The sequence below is a fragment of the Trichosurus vulpecula genome, chromosome 3 (genome assembly GCF_011100635.1).
Source record: "Trichosurus vulpecula isolate mTriVul1 chromosome 3, mTriVul1.pri, whole genome shotgun sequence".
NCBI classification, from domain to species: Eukaryota; Metazoa; Chordata; class Mammalia; order Diprotodontia; family Phalangeridae; genus Trichosurus; species Trichosurus vulpecula.
In genome coordinates, this window is record NC_050575.1 from 104,759,682 (window position 1) to 104,784,474 (window position 24,793).

Below are 24,793 nucleotides of genomic sequence, written 5' to 3' on the forward strand. Positions count from 1 at the left end.
GCATAGGATAATATCTGTCCTCCTCTTTAATATAAAATGAAGAGATGCTGTTAGGTGGGTTACAAACTGTTGGCAGCTGGACCCAAATAATAGTCATTGATTATTTGAAGGTCAGTATAGAAGTTCTCCAGCAGAGCCCTCTTCCTCCTGGCTGGGTTGGGCTCTGTGTTACTTGACATATTTGCCAGTGACTTGGCTATAGATGCCAATGGCTGGCATGTTTATCCAATTGGCAGATAGTGCAAAGGTAGGAAGAATAAGCACATTGAGTGACAGGGTCCAGATCCACAAAGGTCTTAATGGGCTGGAATGCTGACGTAAATCTAATAAGATGAAATTTTAATAGGGATAAATGTCAAGTCTTATACTTGGGTTCAAAAAGTCAGCTTTACAAATACAAAGTGAAAGATGAGTTGCTAGACACTTCATTCAAAAAAATCTTGAAGTTTCCAAGAAATACAAACTTAGCATGTCAGAAATGTGGTCTACAAGCCAAAAGACCTCATGGAACATTAGGCAACAAGACTAGGGAAATGATAGTCACATTCTGTTCTACCCTGGTCAAACCACATATGGAGCCCTGTGCACATTAATGGGTACCACATTTTACAAAGCAGAAAATCTTCTGAAGAAAGGCAAACATGATGGTGAATGAGCAGCAGATCATGCCGTTAAGGATGTTTAGCCTGGAACAGGCAAACAAATATGCATTTGTCAAGTGCTTTCTCTGTGACAGGACTGTTCTATGTGCCAAACACTGGGGTGCAAATACAAGAAAAAGATAGTCCTTACTTTCAAGAAGCTTATATTCTAATTGGGGAAGACAACACATGAAAAGGGGCTGAAAAGTGTGGGAGGAAAGCTGGGAGGGAAGAAGGTACCCTAGAATGGGCATAGTGGCAAAGTCCAGAAAAGTTAGAAGCATAGCGGTGAAGGGGAATGAAATGTGGCTGATCTGGGCCTGTTCCCAAAATGGAGGCCTCAGGAGGGACCTCATCAATAGGAGAAGGGGGCCAGTGTGGTGGAGGGATGTTCCAAGGTGAGAAGGCAGTTGAAACATGGTAGCGAAGTAAAAGAGTCAGAATCACAGGAAGAAAATGAAGTATGGCGGGTCAGAGAAGAGAAGACATAGAATTTAGAGAGAGCATTATAACTACCTTCAAGTCTTCATAGGGTTATCTTTTGGAAGAAGGTTTAGACTTGCAAATCTAGACCCCATAAGATGTATGGAAACAAAATAGACACATTTAAGGATGATTTAAGAAGAAAAAACAAAAATACTCCCTAACCATTAGAGCTATCCAAGAGTGGGATAGGTTATTTGAGGAGGTAATGAGCTTCCCCTTCATCGTAAATGCTCAAGGAAAGCCTGGAGGAGCACTTAGTCCTTTTATATATGGACTGGATTCTAACCAACCCAAGAGGAAATTTTTGTTGAGGTCACACTAGACTTCCCTTAAGGTCTTTTACAAATCTGGTCAATTAAATTCAACTAAAACACTTATTAAGTCCCTATTATACCTAAAGCATTGTGCTGGGTCAGGAGTGGGGTTGAGAGAGGGATACAAAGAAAAACAGTTAAACCATCACTGCAGACAAGGAGCTGACATTGTGCTATTGGGTTGCAACATGTATTTGTATTTATTTGTAAATAACTGTAAGGATCATTGATCTAGGGCTGGAAGGGATGTTAGAGTTTACCTAATCCAAACCCCTCATTTTATGAATGAAGTATGATGATTTGTCTATGCAGGTAGTAAGAAGTAGAGGTGGGTTAGTTCCCAGAATATCTTGCTTTGGCCCTATAATCTAAGCTAATAGGGTCCAGCGAGTAGCAAACAGTTATATTGCCATCTAGGGAAACCTAGCACGCTTTCTGAGTTCTCCTTCCCACCACCACCATCACCACCACCCAGACTACACAATCCTGCTCAGACCTCTAAATTCTATGATCTTATGAAGTTATGGAAACTCTGAGGCACAGATAGCTAGAGTCACAAAATCATAGACTCCTAGAAAGTCACAGCTATGAGGCATCTTCATTTAACAGAGTAGAAACCAGACACCCAGTGAGGTGCCTAAGGGCACATAGCAATTTAGTGGCCGATCCAGGACTAGGATCCAGGTCTCCTGATTCTCAGGCTAGTGTACCTGCCTGTTCTGCTGTCACCAGATGGTAATAGCTGTAGGAAAACATTAGCCCTCTATGGCACAAGAAGCAAAAAGAGAGGTGACAAGGGCTCTCCAAAGTAGAGGAGATGAAGAGTAGGGAATAAAAAATGAGGGATGAGGAAAGCTATGAGAAAGGGGCTTTATGATGGAGGGATAAGAGGGAGTGAGAATTGGTAATGAGGCGAACTCGGTTCCAGGCAGTCTGTAATTGTAATGAATGAAACAAGCTTGGCAGGGTGGCCATAAGGTAATATGTTATTACAGCTCCATTAAAACTATTTAAAGAAGCCAGGAACAGCTGTGAGAAATATGATGTAACTTAATGAAGGGAAAACATTTGCTCATTTTTCAGCACTGGAAGAGCATGTTCTATGGTTAAGGTTATGAAGGCAGCCATCTCCCTTAATCATGCTTCACGGCCATATTGGTGCACTTATGACACTGTGTTGTCTAGAAATGGAAATTATTCAGTAGGTGAGCTGGAAAAGTCCTTCATGATTTTATATCATGACTTCATTTTACAGATGGGTAAACTGAGGACCAAAGCAGGAAATTGACTAACCCAAAGCTAGTGATGAATTAGAGGAAGACCCTGAGACCAGAACTGACATCTCCTGGATCTCAGGTCATGCTGCCAGCCTGTGCCACACTTTGTGCTTTTGTGCAAATAAATATTTTGGTCACCATGCAGTCATCCTTTGCCTGGCCCATAGTCAACGAGTGATGCACTTTTCTTTCTCCCCCTCTGCCATGTAGATGGCAGAGTTGTAGAATTTCAGGAGTAGAAGAGACTTAGTTTTACTCCTTCGTTTTACAGATGATTAAATTAAGGCTTAGGGGAACTGTTTTGCCTGGCAGTCACTCATAAACTTCGTAGCAGAATTAGAGGTGGAACTTGGTCCTCCTGACTCCAAATCTGGTGTTCATTTCTCTGCATCAGGGGTTCTAAAGCTAGAATTTGCAGACTCCCGGGTTCTCTGGCAAGGCTTTGGCGAACTGTCTTCCCATTGAGTGAATCTCTTACCAAGCAGGAGGATGGTATAGGTGAGAGAGTCCTAGACCTGGAGGTAGGAAGACTTGGGTTCAAGTTCTGACTCAAAGTGACTTTGGGCAAGTCACTTAATCTCTATTGCCTTCAGTTCCTTGTCTACAAAGTGAGAAGGTTGGACTAGATGGCTATTAAGGTCACTTCTAGCTATAAATCTATTAATCACTGTTAATGAGAAGAAAAGATTCATTTTTATTAACAGAGCTCTCAAGATCAACAAGAGGGAGAGTAGAACAGAAAGTAAAGAGAGCCTAAGACAGAGCCTTACAGTACTCCCATGTTTGGAGGGCAGAAGATAGATGGTTGTAAGGTAAAGGAAAATGAGTGTAGTCACACAACTAGGAGGAAAACCAGCAGGGTCCTGGAAGGGAAGCAATGAGCATGTACAGCTACAAGGCACCTTGAGCGGTTCTAATAGCTACAGAGACAAAAAAGAAAGCAAAGAGGGTCAGGACTGATAAAAGACCACTATATACCAATGAAAAAACCATTGGTAACATGGGATAAGACCAGTTTCAGTAGGCTGCGGGGACTGGAAGCCTGACTGAAAGAGATTGACAAGCAATTCAGGGTTAGAAAGGGAAATCAGCAATAGACAACTCAGCTGGGCATGGTAAGCCCTACTCCTGGGGGAAGGGGGGGAGAGTCTCAGATCTCCTGAACTCAGGAGATATACTTGACCCTAAGCTCCAGAGGGCTAAGGTAATTGAGTGTCAGCACAAAGTTTAGCATTTATATTGTGAGCCCTTGGGGGTGGAAGGCTATCATGTTGCCCAAGGAGGGATGTAGCAGCCCAGGTCCGAAATGGATCGGGTCAGAACTCTCATGCTGATCAGAGTGGGATTGAGCCCATGCAGTAGCCTTGTACTTCCAGCCTGGGTGAAGTAGGGAAACCCAGTCTTTTTTTTTTTTTTAAGTCAACAACTTTAGTTGTTTAACAGTAAAAGGAAGGAAAGATATCTGATAATACTTAAGAGGGCAGGATTAAACGGTGCAGATGGTAACTCTGAATCACAGGGGTAAGGAAAGCAGGATGTGAGAGTTTGCCGTCCATAAAATGGGAGAAGAATTGGTTGGTCAGAGAAGCCCCTTTTCAGCATCCTGATACCTAAATGAAGAACTCGCATAGGGAGAAACTGCTCACTCCAAACATCAAGAATCTGGGTAGTGCATGTAGTAGAGTTCAGATAAGGCATATGGGTCAGTTAATGCTTGATGAACCCTAGGGCCTGGCTGAACTCACCTACAAGCATTTATTATGTGCCAGGAATGGGCTAAGTGTTGATAGTACAAAGGAACACACAAAAAGAGTTCCTGCCTTCAAGAAGCTCACATGGAAGAAACAAAATGGAAACAGTAGGGTACGTACAAGAGTAGATGGAAGTACCAGCTGGGAAGGACTAGAAAAGCTCTGCTATAGAAAGTGGAATTTGAGCTGAGTCTTGACAGAAGCCAGGGCAGCTAAGAGGTGGAAGTGAGGAGGAAGAGCCTTCCAGGCATGGGAACAGCCATGCAAAAGCATGGAGATGGGAGATGGAGCGCTGTATTCTAGGTACTACAATGGCTGGGCCACCCAACTCACTCTGGCTTTCATTAAAAGGTCAATAATAGTCCCTAGCCCCACCCTTTATGGTTAAACTTTTAGACTGTGATGGCTTAGAATGAGTGTAAATAGCAATTGTTTTCTGTTATGTCTAGAAACTTTAAGGGTCTTTCCTTGCCAGATTGATATTTTTATGGACAGATTAGACCATCAAAAGATGGTCTCAGTTCTTACCCAGGCATTAGTCCTTGAATGAGCATTGCCTCAGACAAACTGAAGCCTGGAAAAGACTTTAATTTTAAAAAGACCAACATCATCCACTGCATCTAGGTCCATCACCAACCATCTTGACTTTTGTCTTGCCACTGGACCTCAGTGACTCTGGAGGAGAGAGTGAGGTGTAGCTCTGCCTCACTTAAAGTCAATGCATCACCCTTGTGATGTCATTGGTCCTCTTCCAGAGTGAAGGACAACAACTACCAATGTAGCTAGATTGTATAGTGTGTAGAGGAGAGTAAAAGCATAAAAATACTGGGAAGGTTAGAAGGGGCCCAGTTATGCATAGCTTTAAATACCAAACAAAGGACTTTATGTTTGACCCTAAAAGTAATAGGGAACCACTGGAGTTTATTGAATAGAAGGGGTGACTGGGTAAGACCTAGGTTTGAGAAAAATCACCTTAGAGGATGCGTGGAGGATGGATTGAGGCAGGATGAAAATCGAGGAAGAGATATCAATGAGAAGGCTATGGTGAGGGGTGATGAGATCGTGAATTGGGGTGGTGGCTGTGTGAGTGGAGAAAAGGGATGTATGTATTCTACCTTAGCAACATGAAAGATGTTCTGAAGTGAGAATCAATACTCTTTGGCAATGGATTGGATATGAATGATGAGTAAGAAGAGTTGAGCTGACACTGAGGTTGTGAGCCCAAGTGACTGGGAGGGTGGCAGTACCCTCAACAACATTAGGAAAGTTGTAAAAAGGGAAGGGAAATTGGGGAGAGAAATAATGAGTTCTGTTTTGAACATGTTAAAATGCCTAGGGGACATCCAGTTCATGCAGTTCAGAATGTACAAAAGGCAGTTAATGATGCAGGACTATAGTTCAGAAAACAGGCTATCATCGAATATATAGATCTGGGAGTCATCTATGTACAAATGCAAATTGAATTTATAGGAATGATTAGATCACCAGTCAGGACAGTATAGAGGAAGAAGAGAAGAGGGCCCAGAACAAAGTCTTGGGGGACACCATTGGTAAGTAAAATATGGATGAGAGACAAGCAAAGGAAACTGAGGAGCCAAACAGATAGGAAAGAGTAGTGTCCCAAAAATCCAGAGAAGAGAGAATATCCACCAGCTCCAAACCTGGAGGAGCCAGACAGATAGGAGAGAGTAGTGTCCCAAAAATCCAGAGAAGAGGGAATATCCCTAGCTCCAAAGCCTTACTACCCAAAATGGAGGAAAAGGATAAGGCACATGAAGAGGATGCCCCAATCAGCTCACAATCACTGAGACCTTCCTATGCTTCTATCTCCCTGAAGTCTGGGATCATTATTGTTTTAGAGCTGGAAGGGTCCCTAATGGTCATCTAGTCATTTTACAGAGGATGGCACTGAGACCCAGAGAGGCTGAATGATGTGCCTGAGGTTTCAGAGCCAAGATTTGAACCAGAGTCCTCTGACTTCCAATCTAGGGCTCTTTCCATTGTACCATGCAGAAATCCCAGCAGTGGCCCAGTGGCTGAACTGAACTCTCAACCAAGATGGCAGAGATTGTGCATGGAGAGCAGGCACTCCATCCATGCCCATAGCTGGGTGCGTCCCTAGTAGTATAAGCCCTTTAGCACCCAATGGAGCTGAATTCCCTGTGTGTACAGGCCATCTAGCTCTCAAGGCCCTAATCTCTAAAGATTCTGCTTCAGCAAATGAAAACTCTGCCTCTAGATCAGGTTCTTTCCTCATAAAATCTATAACCTTCCCCTCCCCCCCAACATAGTTTGTATATGACTCTAAAGAACCCTCCACAATTAGATATGTGGTATAATAGAAAAATCTATAGGTCAGGAAACTTGGGTTCTAATCCTGGCACTGCCCCCAATGAGGTTGTGATCTTTGGCCAGTGACTTCCCCTCCCTGGGCCTCTGAGCTCCATCTCCCCAGTAAAGTGAGGGAATTAGACTCAGTGATCTCTTAGTGACTTACCACGCTGCCGACATCTTTAAATTCTACTTGTGAGGCAATGTCTAAAATATCAAGCTCCCACTCTTTAGGAAGAAACCAAAAAAAATGTTCTCTATGAAAGTAAAACTTCGAGAAATAAAAAAGTGGGATCTTTAATCTTCATTTTTTTTTCAGGAGCAAGACTCCCATGAGACTCCAGGTCACCAAAAATAGCAAGGGCTATTGTAGGAAGAGGTCTTCTGTGGTCATCTAAACATTGCTCCTGCCCCTAAGCATGGGGAGAACCACCTGAAAGATGGCAACCTCCCCTAGGGCAAGCGGTCTGTGAGGCATTTTCCCCTGTGTGCTAAGCTGGTACTAGCCTCCTATAAAGGACTTGGAGAAGGAGCAGTGGTAGGGGAGAGGCACTGGGATGGGGGGGGTCTCAGAAACCCCTTTTAGTATTCATTATGCCTAACAGTCAGGATCAAAAGCCATATTTAGTGATGGCCTTACTTTTGACCCGATTGACCTTGCACCTGCATAGGCAGGCCCCATGGTCAGTATTTGAGGAGGTATGTGATGGACTCCTCCACAGGAGCTTACTCTTTCTCAAGAGGTCTCGTGCCTCTTCACTCGGGCTTCCTGAAACATTCCTGTGCTCAGATGCAGCCATGTGCCCATGCACACAGACCCACACCCAGACACACACACTTAAGCCAAACTTATTACATACACAAAGTGCATTTGTCCCTTTGAGAATTATTTTCTACTTTCCTTCACGTGTCAAGCTCATCAGTTATATCCTCTTTAGTGGCAGGACGCCAAATAATGTTTGCTCTCCCCAGGAATCTCACAACTGAGCCATCCACTGCTAGCTCCTGGGGGTGCTTTTTTAACCCTGACCTTTTGGGCTGCCCTGCAGTGTGGGATGGAGCTGCCTTGCACAGTTGCCTTCTGAAGCCCATCAGTTATTAGTTTAATATTTCAAAGACTGTTAGAGCTTGAAGGAGCCTTGAATATCATCTAATGCAACCCCTCATCTCACACAGAGAAGGGAGGTGACTTGGGAAATTGAAAGTGCTTTGCCCAGGTTCACACAGTAAAGTAGTAGTGGAGGATCACTGAAGGGAGGAGGAGAAAAGGCAAGAAGAGGGAAGGGAAATATTATCTCATTTGATCCCCACCAAAAAACCCTGGGAGGTAGATGCGATTGTTATCTTCATTTTACAGGTGAGGAAACAGGCTTGCCCAGAGTCACACAGCTAGTCAGTATCTGAGGCCAGATTTGAATTCAGGTCTTCCTGACTCCAGGCCTGGTGCTCTATCCACTGAGCCACCTAGCTGCCCTGTCCAAACTTAATAAATTATTAATAATTCATATTAAACTTAAAATATATTGCATACAAGAAATACAGGTTGTTAAACATTTACTAGCACACCTCTGTATTGTTCTATGAATATTACTTGAGCTCAGCAGGAGTGCAGTAGAAGGCTCAGAAATGAAGTCATCTCCAGACAGGAAGTCTAGTGACTGTAGACATCGTCATCATCATATAATAAATAATAATAATAACTGGTATTTATATAGCACTTTGAAGATTTGCAAAATACTTTACTTTGGTATATCTAGGTGGCACAGTGGTTAGAATGTAGAGCCTGAAGCCACGAAGAGCTTCCTGAGTTAAAATCTGGCCTCAGACGCAAGTGACCCTGGGCAAGTTACTTAACCCTGCTTGCCTCAGGAGACCTAGATTAAAATTCACTATGTGACCATAGGCAAGTCACTTTCCCTCCTTGTGCCTTAGTTTCTTCTTCTCTAAAATAAAGGAGTTTGATCTCTAAGGACCCTTCTGACTCTAACATTCCGGAAGTCTGAGTCTATGAATTGTTGGTCTCAGCCCTTCTTCATAAGGACAAGGCAAGGGCCTAGTTGGCCAAGACTCCTACAATGGCTCCTCCAGGACTAAAAGACTCATCCTTAAAAAAAATTAAATAGACAACAAAAAGCTGTTGGATAGTAGGAAATCTTTCCAAGCGTGAAGACAAATATAAAAATAGAACTCAACACACAAAGGCTAAGAGAATGAAAAAAGAGAGAGAGATTGATAATGGATTAAAATAATGAGATGGCAATTTTGGTTTCAAAAGAGTATGATTAGATTCCTAATGACTGTCACCATTCTCTGGTCAATCTACTGTAACCAGACGCTAATGCAAAAATAATGCCCCTCTTCCCTCTCACTTTGAAGATGGAAATGAGCATCCCTTTCATACTTTCACCCCCTCATTTGTTTTTGGCTCAAGAGATTATCTTGTATTAGGTAGCAGCTCTCTGGAAAGGGAAATGGATGTGTGATCAAAGTCCAGCAATTATTGGATTATTACGTTTCCCTCCTGGACATTCGAATTAGAACTCGACAAGTCTGCCTTTGTCAACAACGTTTGCAGGAGAGCCTGACATTGTTTCTGCCGGATCCTATTAGAGGGAGATACTCATCTCTCTGGGTATGAATGGCATAGCTTGTTATGATGTCTGGTGGATATGTCTTACTTATTATATTTCCCCATCTGGAGGGCTGTGTTCCGAATGCCATATTTTAGGAAGGTTTCTGACAAACAGGTGGCCAGGAGAAGGATGTAAAGCCATGGCATGTGAAGAATGATTAAAGGACCTGAGATGTTTAGGAAGAAATGATTTAGGGGGGCCATATTCACTGAACTCAAAATGTCAGGGGACTTGTTATGTGGAGTACGACTGTTATGTATTCCCTGAGGTGAATAGTAGTTCCAGAGAGATAGATTTCCTCTCAATATGAAGAACTTCCTAACAACTTGAGCTGTCTAAGAAAGAAATCGGCTACCTAGTAAGGCTCTGAGTATCCTGTCGCTAGAAATGTCCATGTACACACTGAATGACCACCTACCATTTCATTTTTCTGGGTGTCACTTTGTCCATCTGCAACATGAAAGGGCTAGATCATTTCTAAAGCCCCTTCAAGTTCTAAATCTTGTGATCCTTTGCCCTTCGCATTATACTTCAGATTATACTTATCTGTGAATGAATGAATGAAGCAAATATTTATTAAGTACTTAGTTCTGGGAACTATGCCGAGAGAGACAGTCCCTGCATTAAGAAAACATATTCCAGCGGGGGAAACAACACATACAGGGGAATGATAGCTAAAGAAAGTCACTTGGTTCTGGTGAGCCAAGGGATAGTGATTTGGGGGAGGGGATGCACAGAAGATGACCAAGGTGAATTTGGGTAGGAATTTGGGGCCAGTTGGATACAAGGGCTTCTCCTCAGCCAGGTACAGGATTTCAAGCGTGATAGCAGCAGTGGTAGGGTGACATGTCAGGAAGATCTGGGGGTGGCGATGAGTTAAAGCATGTAATCTGTTCCTGTAACATCCCCCTGGCTAATTGTGAACCCAGTGTGGAAAAGAATGTATTTTTCATCTTTGTACCTCTCCTTAGCTGAGGGGAAGTTTAGACTAGATGATCCCCAAGGCTCCACCTAACCTTGAGATTCTATGATCTGTTGTTTACTCTGCCATCGTCTCACAGTCAGTAACCCTGGAGAGCCTTTCACGTACAGTGTATGTATGTGGTATGTTTTATAGATCCATTAAATATTCAGTGTTCTATCAAAGACTTCCTAAAAATTCCAAGGACAATTTTTGTGTGCACTGGTGGGTGATATTCCTTCAAATGTGGATTCTTTTCTAGGGGTGTGTTTTAAGGAGAGACGCATAGAACCGAGTGACTACCATTGAAGAGGTCAAGTGGAATGTTATCATTGGGAGCATATATTCTACCATCAATGTTTCTAGTGTCTCTACTGGCTCTGCCAGTGGTAGTCTGGCAATCTAGAGGTCTGCCACATTGCCAGAGAAATTATAGCAAGCCATCCATCTGCCTCTGTTCTCAGTAGGGGAAAGAAAGGCATTGCTTCTGGGCAGGGTTTAAGAGAGCAGAGAAGGCTTAAGAATCCAGTAGGAGAATGTCTGATGGTAGTTGCCTTGTGCATAACCCTAAGACCTATGATTCATTCTGAAGGCAAACTATCATGATGTAAAGAGCTGTGGATTTGGAGCCGGAGGGCCTGGGTTTAAATCTTGGCACTGTCTCTTTTTTACCTCTATTACGTCACAACCCCACCCCCCAGCCTCACTTTCTCCATCTTTAAAATTAGGACTTTGGACTAGTAGATCTCTAAGGTCCCTTCTGGCTCAAAATCCCATGATCCTTTACCCTTATTACATTCTACTTTACACTTACCTGTGTATATCTTAAGAGAATTCCCCCTCTTTCCCCTCCCGCAATAAACTCTGATACCTTTTTGGGCTAGACTTGCCTTTTTTTTAACAGTACTTGGCACATAGTGGGTGCTTAATAAATGCTTATTATTTCATTGATTCATATTTGTATCCCTAGAACAGGCATAATAGGAGCCTAATAAATGTGGATTGGAAAAATGAGTAAATGAATGAATGAACCCTCTGATCCTATCTCAAGCCTAAAATAGTCCTCCCTGGGCCCAGCTAAGGATGTGAAAACAGAGCACCTAATTCTGTCCTCGCTATAGGAGTTTGACCCACAAGTCCAATTACTAACTAGAAAAACCCTTTACATCATCTCATCAAATGAAAACATCGGTCTTCCTATTGATTTTCTACTCTAGTACCTGGAGAACACATATACTTTAATCATTTGGGGAATGGAGAGTGAAAGCCATCACTCCTGCGAAAGGGAGGATGTCATTCAGCACAAGTGCCCCAGGCTGCTTTTCCTTACAGACATCAGTTCAGATGAGGGGAGATAGTTTCCTTTTCTTTTTACTGTGGGACCTCATGGGGTTGTCCCCCCCCAAAAAAGTGGCTTAATGTCTACTCTGTCCCATCTCCATCTCCATTCCGACATTGCACATATGACTTGGCATCTCGCAGAGTAGCCATAATAATAATCAAAGCTGACATTAATGGAATGCTGTAAGATTTGTGAAGTAATTTGCATATATTATGTCACATGTTCCTTTTAACCTCCCTATGAGGTGGATGTCCCCACTTTATAGATGATGAAATTGAAGCTCAGAGACAGTAGGTGACTTGCTTGGGGTTGTACAGCAATTAAGTTTCTAAGGTAGGATTTGAGTTCAGGTCTTCCTTTGTTCCAAGTCTAGCATTCTACCCAGGATGCCACGCTGCCCTTAGTTTTTGTCACCTTTGCAGGGAGAAAGCTAAGATATCCACAATGGGGCTCAGTTCCTGGATTCCACCAGAGTCATGCTTAGTGGTCACCCCTGTCACACTCAGTACTCCTGCCCCTTAGAACATAGATGAACTCAGAAACCCAGAGTTCTGATCATGTGCTCCTTACACGTTTGCTTCTTATTCAGGAAGCCTCGACATCCAGTGGCTTTGTGGGGAAACAACCAGCTGTAATTGGCTGACTGTCCGCCAGCAATATCTATCCCTCATCTCAAAGCACCGAGTGAATTTCAGTTGGGCTTTGGGTCTTCTAGCATTAACACATGATAAGCTGTGAACAGTGCCCTTAGCAGTTGGAAGCCATTGTTCACAATGGTTAGATAAGATGGGAGCAGGTGGAAAACTGGGGAGGAAGAAACAGAGCAAGAACTGAATTTTCCAATAACCTGAAATTGGGCTCTGCTTTTTTCCCCTAGATCTTTTTGACCACAGATTACAAAACATATTGTATCTGCTGTGATAGAAAAAGACAATGTTTATATGACCGTTTTCTCCCAGATAGAATCCTCCAAGTACAGCTAATTGAGGTCTGAAGAGAGAAAACAGATGTAATTATAATGATGATAATTATTATTATACAATAATAATAGCTAGCAGTTTTATAGCTCTTTAAAGTTTACAAAATGATGTACATTTAATATCTCATTTGAACCTAAGCTTATTTCTTTTATTGCTATATCCTGGTAGTCCTGGCTCTCTGCTCCCTGTTTTTAAAAATTGTATCTGTTTAAAAACCAAACTGTAACCAAAAACGGTCTTTGGTTAGCAGAGGAAAAAATGAAATTCTGGACAATTCTATGTAAGGCTCTAGATGAATCTGATTTTTCATCTCCTTCCTGAAAGTCTGGTTGAGTTTGAAGATGCTTTCCTTAAAACTGGACTGAGAGCAAATATTCTAACTGGAGGAGGTAGATGTCCTCCAGGTAGTGTGCTATATTGGAAAGTGGTGTCTCCTTCACCTCTCCAAAGGAAGGTAAATTTTGATGGCCATAACTTGGAGTTTACTGGCTACGTCTCTCGCCCTCCCCCTTCCCCTCTCCCTCTACCTCTCTCTCCCCCTCTTTCTCCCCCAAAACCTTAAACCCATTTCACTCTGGAGTTCATAGATTGAACGACAATAGGTCCCTGCCCAAGCACCGCTTAAAGGCTATATTTTGGGTCCTCCTAGCTCAGAGTGAATGCAAATAGTAACTGGTTCTCTTTTGGCCAGCAACCCTGGGGGTTTTCCCCTCCCATTTCGATTATTTTTTTTTCCCTTTTTAAATTAAAGGGACCATCCCTTGACTCATTTCTTAAAGAAGCCTATTCACTGAATGGGCATTAACCTCACTCAAAGTGAGAACCTGAAAAGACCTTAGCCTACAAGGGCCAGGGTCTCCTAATGCATCCTGGGCCATCTCCAGGCATCCTGGTGAATATCAGGCCAGTGGACCCAGATGGCTCTGGAGGAGAAAGTGAGGCTGGTGACCCTGCACAGCCCTCCCTCACTCAAATCAAAGTCAACTGCAAGTCATGTCATCATCTCCCTGGTGTCATGATCCTCTTCAAAAATGAAGGGCAGACACACAACAGGAGGACATGGGTTCAAATTCTGACACTGCTAACTACTGTGTGACTTTGAGCAGTTATGCAACCTCTTTGAGCCTCAGTTGCTCATCTATAAAACAAGGGGATTGCATTAGATGATCTCCAGCATATGGTATGGTATGAGTACAATATTGCCCACAGCTACAGACTTAATATGGGCCTTATGAAGGAATGAATAGAAAAGCATTTACTAAGTAAATATTATTATTATTTTATTTATTCTTATTTTATTATCTACATTACTATTATTATTAAATATTTATTAAGTAAAACTTTGTGCCAGTCACTATACTAAGTGAGTAGCAATCCCTGCCCTGGCAAGGCCTTTACCATTCTATGGGGGTTAACAGGGGAGACATAAGGTGAAAGATCACAGATCAGAGTCTGGTATGGGTGTTTCCAAGGCAGACTCCAAGGTTCCCATGAAAGGGGGATGAGCAAAATGAGGACAATATGGCATCTCAAATGATACTTTGCATGTACCTGAAAGATTTATAGTGTCTTTGTGGGGCATATTGGGGAAAGTCCTGGACTGGGATTGTCAAGAGACATGAGTTTTAGTCAGAGGTGTGCTGGTAAATGTTTAACAAGTGGCTCTCAGAAAAAAAATGAATGTGTGATACACTTTAAATTTAATTTGCATTATTAACATTTTCTTCATCCTTTCTTAAGCCTAGATAATCAAGATTACAATAAATCAAAGCCCCGATTTGTAGCATTTGTCAATATCCAAGTTGTAAATACTCACACTGAAAATTTAACAATCAGCTTTCAAGAGTGTTCCAAACTAGCTCTAGCAGATGCTGGTTCTGAGAGTCCTAGGCCTCAGTGTCATCCATCTGAGGCCAGCTCCTCCCAACACTTCTCTCCAAGCTTACCAGGATGGTAGTCATCTCAGTAGACCTCTATGGTGGATATGCTCGGAGGATGTCTTGGTTTGTACCATCTTTGTCTGGGCCTTGGGGGTATGCAGTAGGCACGGGAGGAGTTCATGTAACTGTGCAGTCAGTTGGGTCAGGTAAAATTACAGCAGGCTGAAGGCAGGTTGTGATTAGAGTAGAAACAGGGAAAACATTGTCACTTCCACATCTCATATACCCAGTATGTTTAACCATCTAAAGGGAAAAGCATGCAGTTTAGAACAGGAATGGAACTTGAGACCCAGTACAGCTCCTTCATTTACAGATGGGGAGACTGAGACCCAGAAAGAAGAAAGGACTTCCTCAGGGATAAACATGAAAGACCAAATTATTCATTCCTTCGGTAGTCAGGCTCTTAACAAGTGTCTCACGTGCTGGGTACTCTGCTAGGCTCTGGGAAAAGCAAACACCTCCCCCCCCAAAAAAAAGGAAAAAAAGAAATACAGCTTTTGCCTTCAAGAAGCTACTGTTTCAGACTTGGCTCATCAGGGTGATCCCACCATCGAGAAAAGCAGCAGCAAAAATGCTCCTTCCAAGTTAGTCATTCCCACTCCCAGTCAGCTGGCTTCTGAATCCCAACTGACCCAACTGACCGCATGCACTTGGGATTCTCATAGTCTCCTTATGCAGCTGATATGTTGGGGGCAATCCCAGACTGGTTGTCAAAAGACATGCATTCTAGTCTTGGGTCTCCCACTAACTGATTTTATCACCTTGGACAAGTCAGTTCTCCTCTCTGGGCCTCAGTTTCCTTATCCATAAAATGAGGGAGAGTTTGGATAAAATCTTCTCTAAGGTTCTTTTCCAGGTCTAAATTGCTAGCACTGTATATATTTCCCTCCCTCTCCCCCCCAACGGAGCCTATCCTAAAAGCAGCCTATTGCTTGGATTTCATTATTGTGCTGAGTTCCTCAGCATCCTTATCTCTGCCTGTTAGGGTTGTTGCACCTGGAGGAAATCTTTTTTCCTATACACGTCTCCCTTTCTTCTTCTAACTTTCTCTCCTGTTGCTTTTTAGGCATTACCTGAAGGGCAGACGGCATCTTGGGACACAGCCAAGGAAGATGAAAACCGCAATAAGAATCGATATGGGAACATCATCTCCTGTAGGTGCAAAGGTGGATGCTTCTCTCTGGGTTTAGGAGTACATTTTCTCTGGTGGCCTGTACCTTTGTACCTGATGTGGTTTATCTTGCTACAGTGGCAAAAGCATTGGCTCGGGAGTCAGAGGACCTAGGTTCAAATCCTGCCTCTGATATGACATGTATGACTTTAGGCAAGTCACTTAGCCTCAGTTTCCTTATCTGTCAAATGATGGGTTAGATTAGATGGCCTCTGAGCTCTTTCAACATCTATATCTATGATCTTGTGATGGTAAAGGGCCTTGCTTGGGGTTATGTCACCTGAGGACCAGTTGAAGGAGTCCTGATCTGGAAACATATCCCTATTGTTTTCTTTTTGGGGGGAGGTCTACAGTTACGTTATTTTATTTTATTTTTAATAACATTTTAATTTTCTCCAACTACATATAAAGATAATTTTTAACACTCATTTTAAAAAATCTTTGAGTTCTAAATCTTCTCTTTCCCTTCTTCACCTTCACTCTCCTTGAGATAGTAAGCAATTTGATATGGGTTATACATGTTCAGTCATCCAAAGATATATTACCATATTAGTCATGTTGTGAAAGAAGACACAGACTCAAAGGGAAAAAACACAAAAAAAAATACAGAAAGTAAAAAATAATATATTCAATCTGCATTTAGACTCCATCAGTTCTTTCTCTGAGGTGGAGAGCATCTCTCATCATGAGTCCCTTGGCATTATCTTGGATTATTGTATTTCTGAGAATAGTTAAGTCATTCACAGTTGATCATCTTACAGTGTTGCTACTACTGTGTACACTGTTCTCCTGGTTCTGCTCACTTCACTTTGCATCGGTTCATGTAAGTCTCTCCAGGTTTTTATGAAATCTTCCTACTCATTCTTATAATGAGTATAATATATAATTGTATAATTCTTATACAATACTATACCACAGCTCAGAACAAGTTCATCTTGTAAGCATTTGTCAGATGTCCTTTAAGTGAAGAATCTCTATTTGCTATCAGCAAACAAAACTGCACTTAAAGATCTTTGCTCTATCCCACCCACATTTTGCCATAAGAATCTGAATGATTACAATATACACACCCATTGTGATTCATTTCTCAGGAGATAGTCCTTACTTACTCCGTGTCTTTAATGTGCAGACCTAGGACTTGACCCAGGGCCCTGTGGGTCGCATGGACCCTGTGTGTATCTCAAGAAAAGAGGGATGCGGAGGAGAAGGCCATGTTGGTCTCTTACTGTGGAATCTTATGTACTGTACAGTCCTCATGTACTGACACCATACAAGTTTTCCCAGCATCCTTTGTAGAAGATAATCCCCCTAACCCTGCGGGCAGTGGTGGAAATGACCAACCTGGAATCGAAGGCATTCACAGGGAACATTCTTTAGAAGTCCTCCTTTTTCCAGGAGAGGAAAGATAATTGTAAAAACAAAATGAAACAAAAACAAAACTCTTGAAAACAGAGAGAAGTCACCAGCATGGAATAAAATTTCCACAGTAGATCCTCAGGGAATGTGTCAATTTCTTAGTGTGGAAATAAGGAAAAGAAGAAATTTGAGGGATTAAGGTATGGTACAAAGGGCATTAGAGTAGGAGGCATGAAACCTGGGTTCCTGTCCCAGATAGTACTCCAACCAATGATGTTTTGGGGCAAACCATTTCTTTCTCAGCCTTAGTTTGCATGTATATAAAATTAGAAATATGTATAAATAAATATAAAATATAAATATATATATAAATTATATAAAATTACAAGATTGGACAGATGATCTTTAAGGACCTTTAAGGAGCATTCACATTAATAGCTAACATTTCTACATCGTTTTGAAGTTTGCAAAGCGCTTTATGTATATTGCCTCATTTGACTATCCTCATTCATTATGAAAGACAGGTGTTATAATTAATCTTCATTTTACAATTGAGGAAGCTGAGAATGAAAGAAGTTCAGTGACCTGCCCAAGGTCATACAACTAGAAAGGGTTTGAGGATGGGACAGCTAGGTGGAGCAGTAGATAGAGGGGCCTAGAGTCAGGAAGACCTGAGTTCAAATTCGGGCTCTGATATTTATTAGCTGTGGGACCCTAGACAAGTCACTTCACCTGTTTGCCTCAGTTTCTTCATCTGTAAAATGAGCTGGGGAAGGAAATGGCAAATTACTCCAGTATTTTTACTAAGAAAACTCCAAATGGGATCACAAAGAGTCAGACACCACTGAAACAACTGAACAGTAAAACAAAACCAGGTATCCTGCTTCCATGTCCATAGCACAAACCATTACACCACACTGCCTCCCAGGGTCCTATAGTTCTAAGATGGTCAGGAAGCAGTAGAAGTAGCCTATTCACATAGCATGCAAATGGTATTAAGCTCAAGTCTCCGCCCTGCCCCCCAAGAGAGTATTACAAAGTATTTTGAGCATATAGATTCAAAATACTTGGATGAGAAGCAGTGGTATCTCAAAGCCTTCCTAAGACAGTTTGACCTAAGTGTGTCTTTCCAACTTTATTTCATTCTATCCCTTTCTCTCCAGCCAAACTGAACTGGTCACCATTCCTTCCAAACATGTCCTGAATTTTTTTTCCACCTCCATGATACTTGTATCTTTCTTCGTTCCCAGAAAACTTCCACACCCACCAATACTCATTTCTGTCTCTTGAAATCCTATCCCCGCTTTAAGGCTGAGCTCACATACCACCTCTTCCTTGATGTCTTCTCTGATCCTCCTGGACAGGTCTACTATCATTCTCTTCTGAACTCCCATTGTATTTTGTATCTCTCTAATGCATTTATTGCATTCTGTTTTTTATCATAGTTATTTATGTATATGTCTCATCTCCTTGATTAAATTGAAATCTTCACTGGGGGCAGGAGCTATGCTTCATTTATCTTTGCTTCCTCCTCAAGAAGTCACATGGAGTCTTACTTACAGTAGGCCATGATAAATGTTCATTGAATTGTTAAATAACAGAGAAGATAAATTCAGATTTATTAGACGGGCTTTGACATAACTGAAACCAGGGATTTATGTTCTGGCTCAGTGGTCTGTGGTGCGATCAATCCAGGATTTTTGACCAACTCACTTATTGAGCATGCACTATGCCATTCATCTGACTCAATGATGTACTGGAACAAAGAAAATCCTAAATGCCAAATTAACTTTAGCACAGTCCAGTTTATTTAATGTCTAGACAATGCCTTAGAAAGAACTCGAAATATAGAATGGAGTAGAAGCATCTTGCAAAGTAGAAAAGAATTGGAAAGTTTCACACACACACACACACACACACACACACACACACACACACACACACACACCCCCATACCCCTTGTTCTGATAGGATATGTAGGTATTCACAATCCCAAGAGGTAGTCATCCTTGTCATTGCTGTGCATCATGTAGGTAAGCATAATTACTTATGAGTACAATAATTCAGTGTATCTGTGACTTCATCATTGTGGGTTTTGTAGCCTATCAACTATGATCCACATGATGAGCTTACTACAGAGAGGCCCGTCCATTCAGCTGGGGACCTTCCTTGCATCATCTTGTTTCACCTTGGTCTTTATATACTGAGCATCTAGCGGCTAGATGCTAGCCCACTACCCATAAATGATAGACATTTAGTCAGTGCTTGTGGACCGATTGACTGGAACCTCAAAAAAAGAAGTGGAACATGTGACTTCTAGAATAGATGAAAACAGGAAGCCAAGACCATCATCCTCTCCTACATTAATTCATGAGGCATCGAGCCAGAACCAAAAATTATGTTTTTGGTAAACATCCTTCTCAGCCTCTTCCCTTTTTGTGCAGAGGCATTATTAAGAGGTAGGACAGGAAGCTAGGTTACACATAATGCCAGAAGCATTGTGGTCACTGGATTTATAGTTCTCTTTGAGTTCTTTTTTTGATAGGAGGTATTTCATGGGCCTGATAAGGATCATCTCAAGGCCGTGCAGCATCAGCCTTGAATATAGGAGTTTCTAGGACAATCTATGCAGCAGCATACTCAACACAGTCGGCCAGTTTGAGGAAGCAGTGGTGGCCAAGAGGGTCTGCGGTTCCTTTCCATTCCGTTCATACAAGCCACTGTGGTAGATGCTGCTTCCATGGAATGGGATTGAGAATTTGCATATCTAGGGCAGAATCTGTTGGTCCTTGTTTACCCCAAGATTTCACTGTTCTCTGATCAAAATGGCCAGCCACAAGCTCTCTCTCCATCTTTGGCTCAGTTCCTACAGACTTCACTCAGCATTTTGAACTCATTGTTACTGGCTCCTGAAGTTATCCTGTGAGAAAACAAACCATACTGTTACCGAATGAAGCACCTTGTGGAATGTTCCAGTGTCAAACTACAAGAGTTGGAGGGGAAAGGCAGCATCGTGTCAAGAATCCAAAAGACCTGGGTTCAAATGCCACCACTAATACTTATAATCTCTGTAGCTGTGGACAAATCACTTCACTTTGATGAGCCTCAGTTTCTTCGCCTGTAAAATGGGAACAATTATATCTATAGCACACACACACACACACATACACACACACCTACACACACCTACCATGGTTGTTGTGAGACTCCAATGAACTAGCACATTTAAAGCACTTTGTTGTTGTTGTTGTTGTCGTCTAGTTCCGTCCAACTCTTCCTGACCCCATTTGGGGTTTTCTTGGCAAAGATCCTGAAGTGGTTGGCCATTTCCTTCTCCAGCTCATTTTACAGATGTGGAAACTGAGGCAAACAGGTTAAATGGACTTGCCCAGGGTCACACAGCTAGTCAGTGTCTAAGGCTGGATTTGAACTCAGGAAGAGGAGACTTCCTTCGCAGCCTAGCTGCCCTTTTAAACACCATATAATGTCACTTATTAATAAGAGATCATCTCAAGCAAGAATCATACACTTGAAGCTTTAAGGGATCATCTAATCTGCCTCTCATTTCCCGAAGGCCCACGTTGATTAATTGACTTGCCCAAGGCTACAAAGAGAGTAAGTGGCCAAGTCCGGGTTTTAACTGATGTTCTCTTACTCCAAATCTGACACTCCACCAAACAAGATCTTCTCGCTTCATAGGTGAGGACACTGAGGTTCAGAGATGGGGAGAACTTTATTCACACACTGAATTTGGGGTAAATGTGGGACCCAACCCCAGATGTCCTGACTTCTAATCCAGGGCATTTTCCACTGAATGAACCTGTCTCCTTTGGATACAAATTAAAGATCATTCTCCTTTAACAAAACCCCCACAGGGCTCACTCATCATCAGTGGATGCTTGCCTTCCAAACCACTTGCTCAGCATGACCATTTTGTTCAAGCTAAACCATTTCATCTGTGACTGCCACACACCAGGAGAGTCGGCCTTCTCCGGCTGTCACTTTTGTGCAGTGAAGTTGATGGTGTGCTATGCATGGCTGTCTCACAGAATCTTGAAGACATTCCTGCCCCTTGTCCTTCACTTTGTCCTGCTTTCATGTCTTGGCACAGTCCGTTCTTCTCAGGCCTTTGACCTTTCAAAGACAGAAAAGTAATGATCCGTCGTGTGAAGCCCATTGTACTAAACAGGGTAGAGCAGGAAGATCCCTAAAGAGCATGGAGAGGCAGCTAGGTGGCACAGTAGACAGAGCTCTAGGATGGAGTCGGGAAGACCTGAGTTCAAATCTGGCCTTAAATAATTCCTGATGGTATGACCCTGGACGGGTTACTTAACCGCTGTCTGTCTCAGTTTCCTCAACTGCAGAATGGGATTGCTAACAACCTCCCAGGGTTGTTGTGAGGAACAAACTATAATGTTTGCAAAGCTCTTAGCAAAGTGCCTGCCTGGTTCATAATAGGTGCTTAATAAGTATTTATTTCATTCCATTCCAATTAGGAAAACTTGGTTTGAATATCAACTCTGCCTCTTACTAGCTTCATAACTTCAATTCAGCAAACATTTATTAAGTACCTATTATGTGCTAGCTAGGTACTATATTAAGGTCCTGAGGATATATAGACAAAAATTAAATAGCTTACACTCTGCTGAGCAATACAGCAGGTACACAGATAATTAAAAATAAGACAATCTTAAGAGATAAGTGATAAGATACAAAAGATAAGTGATAAAAATCACCTCCTCTCTGTCTTGGCCTTAATTTTTTCATCTATAACATGAGAGCATTAAGTAGATGATCTCCACTGTTCCTTTCAACTCCATTCCATTTCAACTACATGACGCCCTTGTATGATTATCCCCATTTTACGTGAGGAGACTGACCACAGTCAAGTAAATTTGCCTGTGATCACTTAGATCCAGAACATCCAACTGACTCTTGCTTCTGGAACTCAGGACAACCTTAGAGCCACTTTATTTTGCAAAGTTTGGGTTTGAGATGTGATGCTTAGTTGTCAAATGCCATCCATCTTTCAGGAGGAAAATTGGATTCTTTTCCCTAGTTGGGCAGTCCTAAGTCAATTAGTGCATCATGTCACAGTATGCGGCTTTCAACCACAGTTGATGGGGCTTTATTGCAAGCTGTATATAATACGCGCTGATCTATAACTTCAGCCTTCGTCAGGATGATTTTCAACCCAGCATATTGTGCTAAGTCTGCAGTGTGCACTGTAATCCAATATATATCTTCTTGTGTGTCTGATTTTTGAGGCAGGAATCAAAGTTCAAGAGACGTCGAATTAGTAGCTCCATAATTATAAAGAGGAGCCTATGGAACTGGCCCACTGATGTGTTGAGAAGTAGCAAAAATCTAACGGATGTGCAGCCTGAGCTACAGGGGGCTGGTAAAAAGGAGGTACATGCAAGACACAACCACATAGGTAAAGATGCTCATATTGAATGTCAGCAAATGCTGAATTAAAGATCCATGGAATCTGAAAGCTGGAAGGGACCATAAAGGGAATCTCTTGCAATCCAGATTTGAAACAGAGGGTGGACTAGTGCAGCAAACTCTGGGCATTGAAGGGGCTGATATTCTCAAGGTTGGTGAATTGTAGATGATCTAGCAAATGTTATTGATAAAAAAAAGGAGAAAGTGGCAAGTTGGGGAGCTGCATGGATAGCTCACCTCTGCTTGTTCCCTTCACTTACCCTTCCTTTGTACGTTAAGGAAGGGGAAGAACAAAATTATCTTGGGAGGCCCCAGGAATGCGCTGGAGAAGTGAGACAGGAGTGAGGAGATGGAACGGAAAAGAAGGAAGCTGAGGCTTGCAGACTTCCAAGGTAGTCCTGATCTCTTAGTTCAGACACGCTGTTTGCCAATGGCACCAGACATAAGATTGCTAAGTGTATGGTGCGGTGGAGGCTGGAGGGAGGAAGGCTGTGTCACTTTCCTGTCTTTTTTGATTCCTCCCATGGCTGGCCTCCTGTGAGCACTCTGGGAAGGGACTAAGCAAAGTTTGAGAACTGTGTGTTGACTGAGTACTTTGAAAGAGACAGAACTAAATCATTTGCAGCCAAGCTGCATTGCACCACTATTAAACTCATGCAGGTGTAGCACGTAGTGGAGAGAACGGATGGTGTTTCAAGTAGTTATAGAATGTTGCTAATGTGGACCCTTTTCAGGTTTATTTGTCTTTGGAAGTTGACTCAAACAGAAGTTTGAGTTTCTAAACCTTTGCGGGGTTAGGAAAGGGCATGGCTGTATTGCTAGGATACCTTGGATTTCCTGATAGGGGTTTGCCATTCTCTATTTCCCCTAGAAATCGAGCCTATAAAAATATAACCAAAGGAACCCAGTGTGGGTCCATTTTTCCCCTCCCCCGGGGGAGGGGAAATGTGTTGTAGATGCTTACCTCCCATGGGCTGGGGTGAGTCATTTAGCATAAGGTGAGTCGGAGCCTAACCTAAGGCTGTGTCTCTGATATGACATATGTCTGAGACTTCATCCCATTGCACACCTGAAGAGGTTTTTTGACCTGATGCCTACTCACCCTGCTTTCCAGATGCTCATTGTCCTCATGCTGCCTTCTCTATGTCCAGAGTTCCCCACTCTATCAAAACTTGTATCATATGCCAAAAAGTTCTTGTTTCTCCCTTCCTCAGTCATATTCCCCATTCCAGTGCTGCTGTCCCTTTTATTTATTGATCTTGTCATCGAATCAAAATAATCCATGCTAAGGTACAAATGAGGGGGACATTGGTATTTTCAGAGAGGAAAATGCTAACTTTTAACAGCTCCTAATGGCTAAAATATGGAGCACGAGAGGAGGACTTCTTGAGGACAATCGTAACTAAGGTGGTACTATGGGTGCTTTGTTTTAGGCACCAATGTGGGTGCTATTTCTTACTCTTGGAAGAACGCATTACTTCGTCCCTACTGCAGTCCAGAGATGAGCATCCCAACACATTCTGAACCTTTGCCTGCCTGTGGCCCCACAGGCATTGGAAGTAAAAACAGCTCCAGGTTAAAGCAAAGGAACAAGGTATCTGGAGGGAGGGAGGAGGATGAGAAGGAAAAGGTAGGCTAGCCCCTCTCCTGCTGGTATTTCATGCACAACTACTGCCTTTCCTGGGATTTATCTTTCTTTCCTCCACCTTTGAAACCCATTTCTCCTCTTACATCTCCTCACATTCTCAATCCCTAGCCAGCTCAGCCCTAGCCTTCCCCAGTCCCTATCTTCTTCTTTTCTCCTTCCACTGTGCCCTCTAAAATCCACCTGTATTTTCAATGAACTCCCCTTCATCATAAATGCCTTGCTCTCACATTTCTTCCATGTTCTGGTTCTCATTGAAACTTGGGTTTTTCCTGAAGTCCTCATATCTCTCAGTACCTTTTCCAAGCCTGATTGCTTCTTCTGTCACATGAAATATGCCTCATTCCCTGCTTCCACTATTATACCTTCCCTCTGACTCCATCATCTAGCAATGACTTTACCTCATTTAAAATTCACTCCATCCTGGTCATATATATTTTGCTGTTATCTATGGACCTGCTGGTCTTCCTTCTCCACCTTCCCAATAATTTCAATACCCCATTCACCATCTTCTCCA

At 42.4% G+C, this 24,793-nt stretch overlaps 1 protein-coding gene across 1 annotated transcript in view; it reads left to right on the forward strand.

Moving 5' to 3' along the window:
* PTPRT (protein tyrosine phosphatase receptor type T) overlaps positions 1–24,793 on the forward strand; it is a 360,616-nt gene that overhangs the window by 264,491 nt on the left and 71,332 nt on the right. Inside the window, exon 13 of the mRNA XM_036749775.1 lies at positions 15,723–15,810. Within this exon, the coding sequence (XP_036605670.1) occupies positions 15,723–15,810 (88 nt within the window). The remainder of the gene's footprint in view (positions 1–15,722; positions 15,811–24,793) is intronic.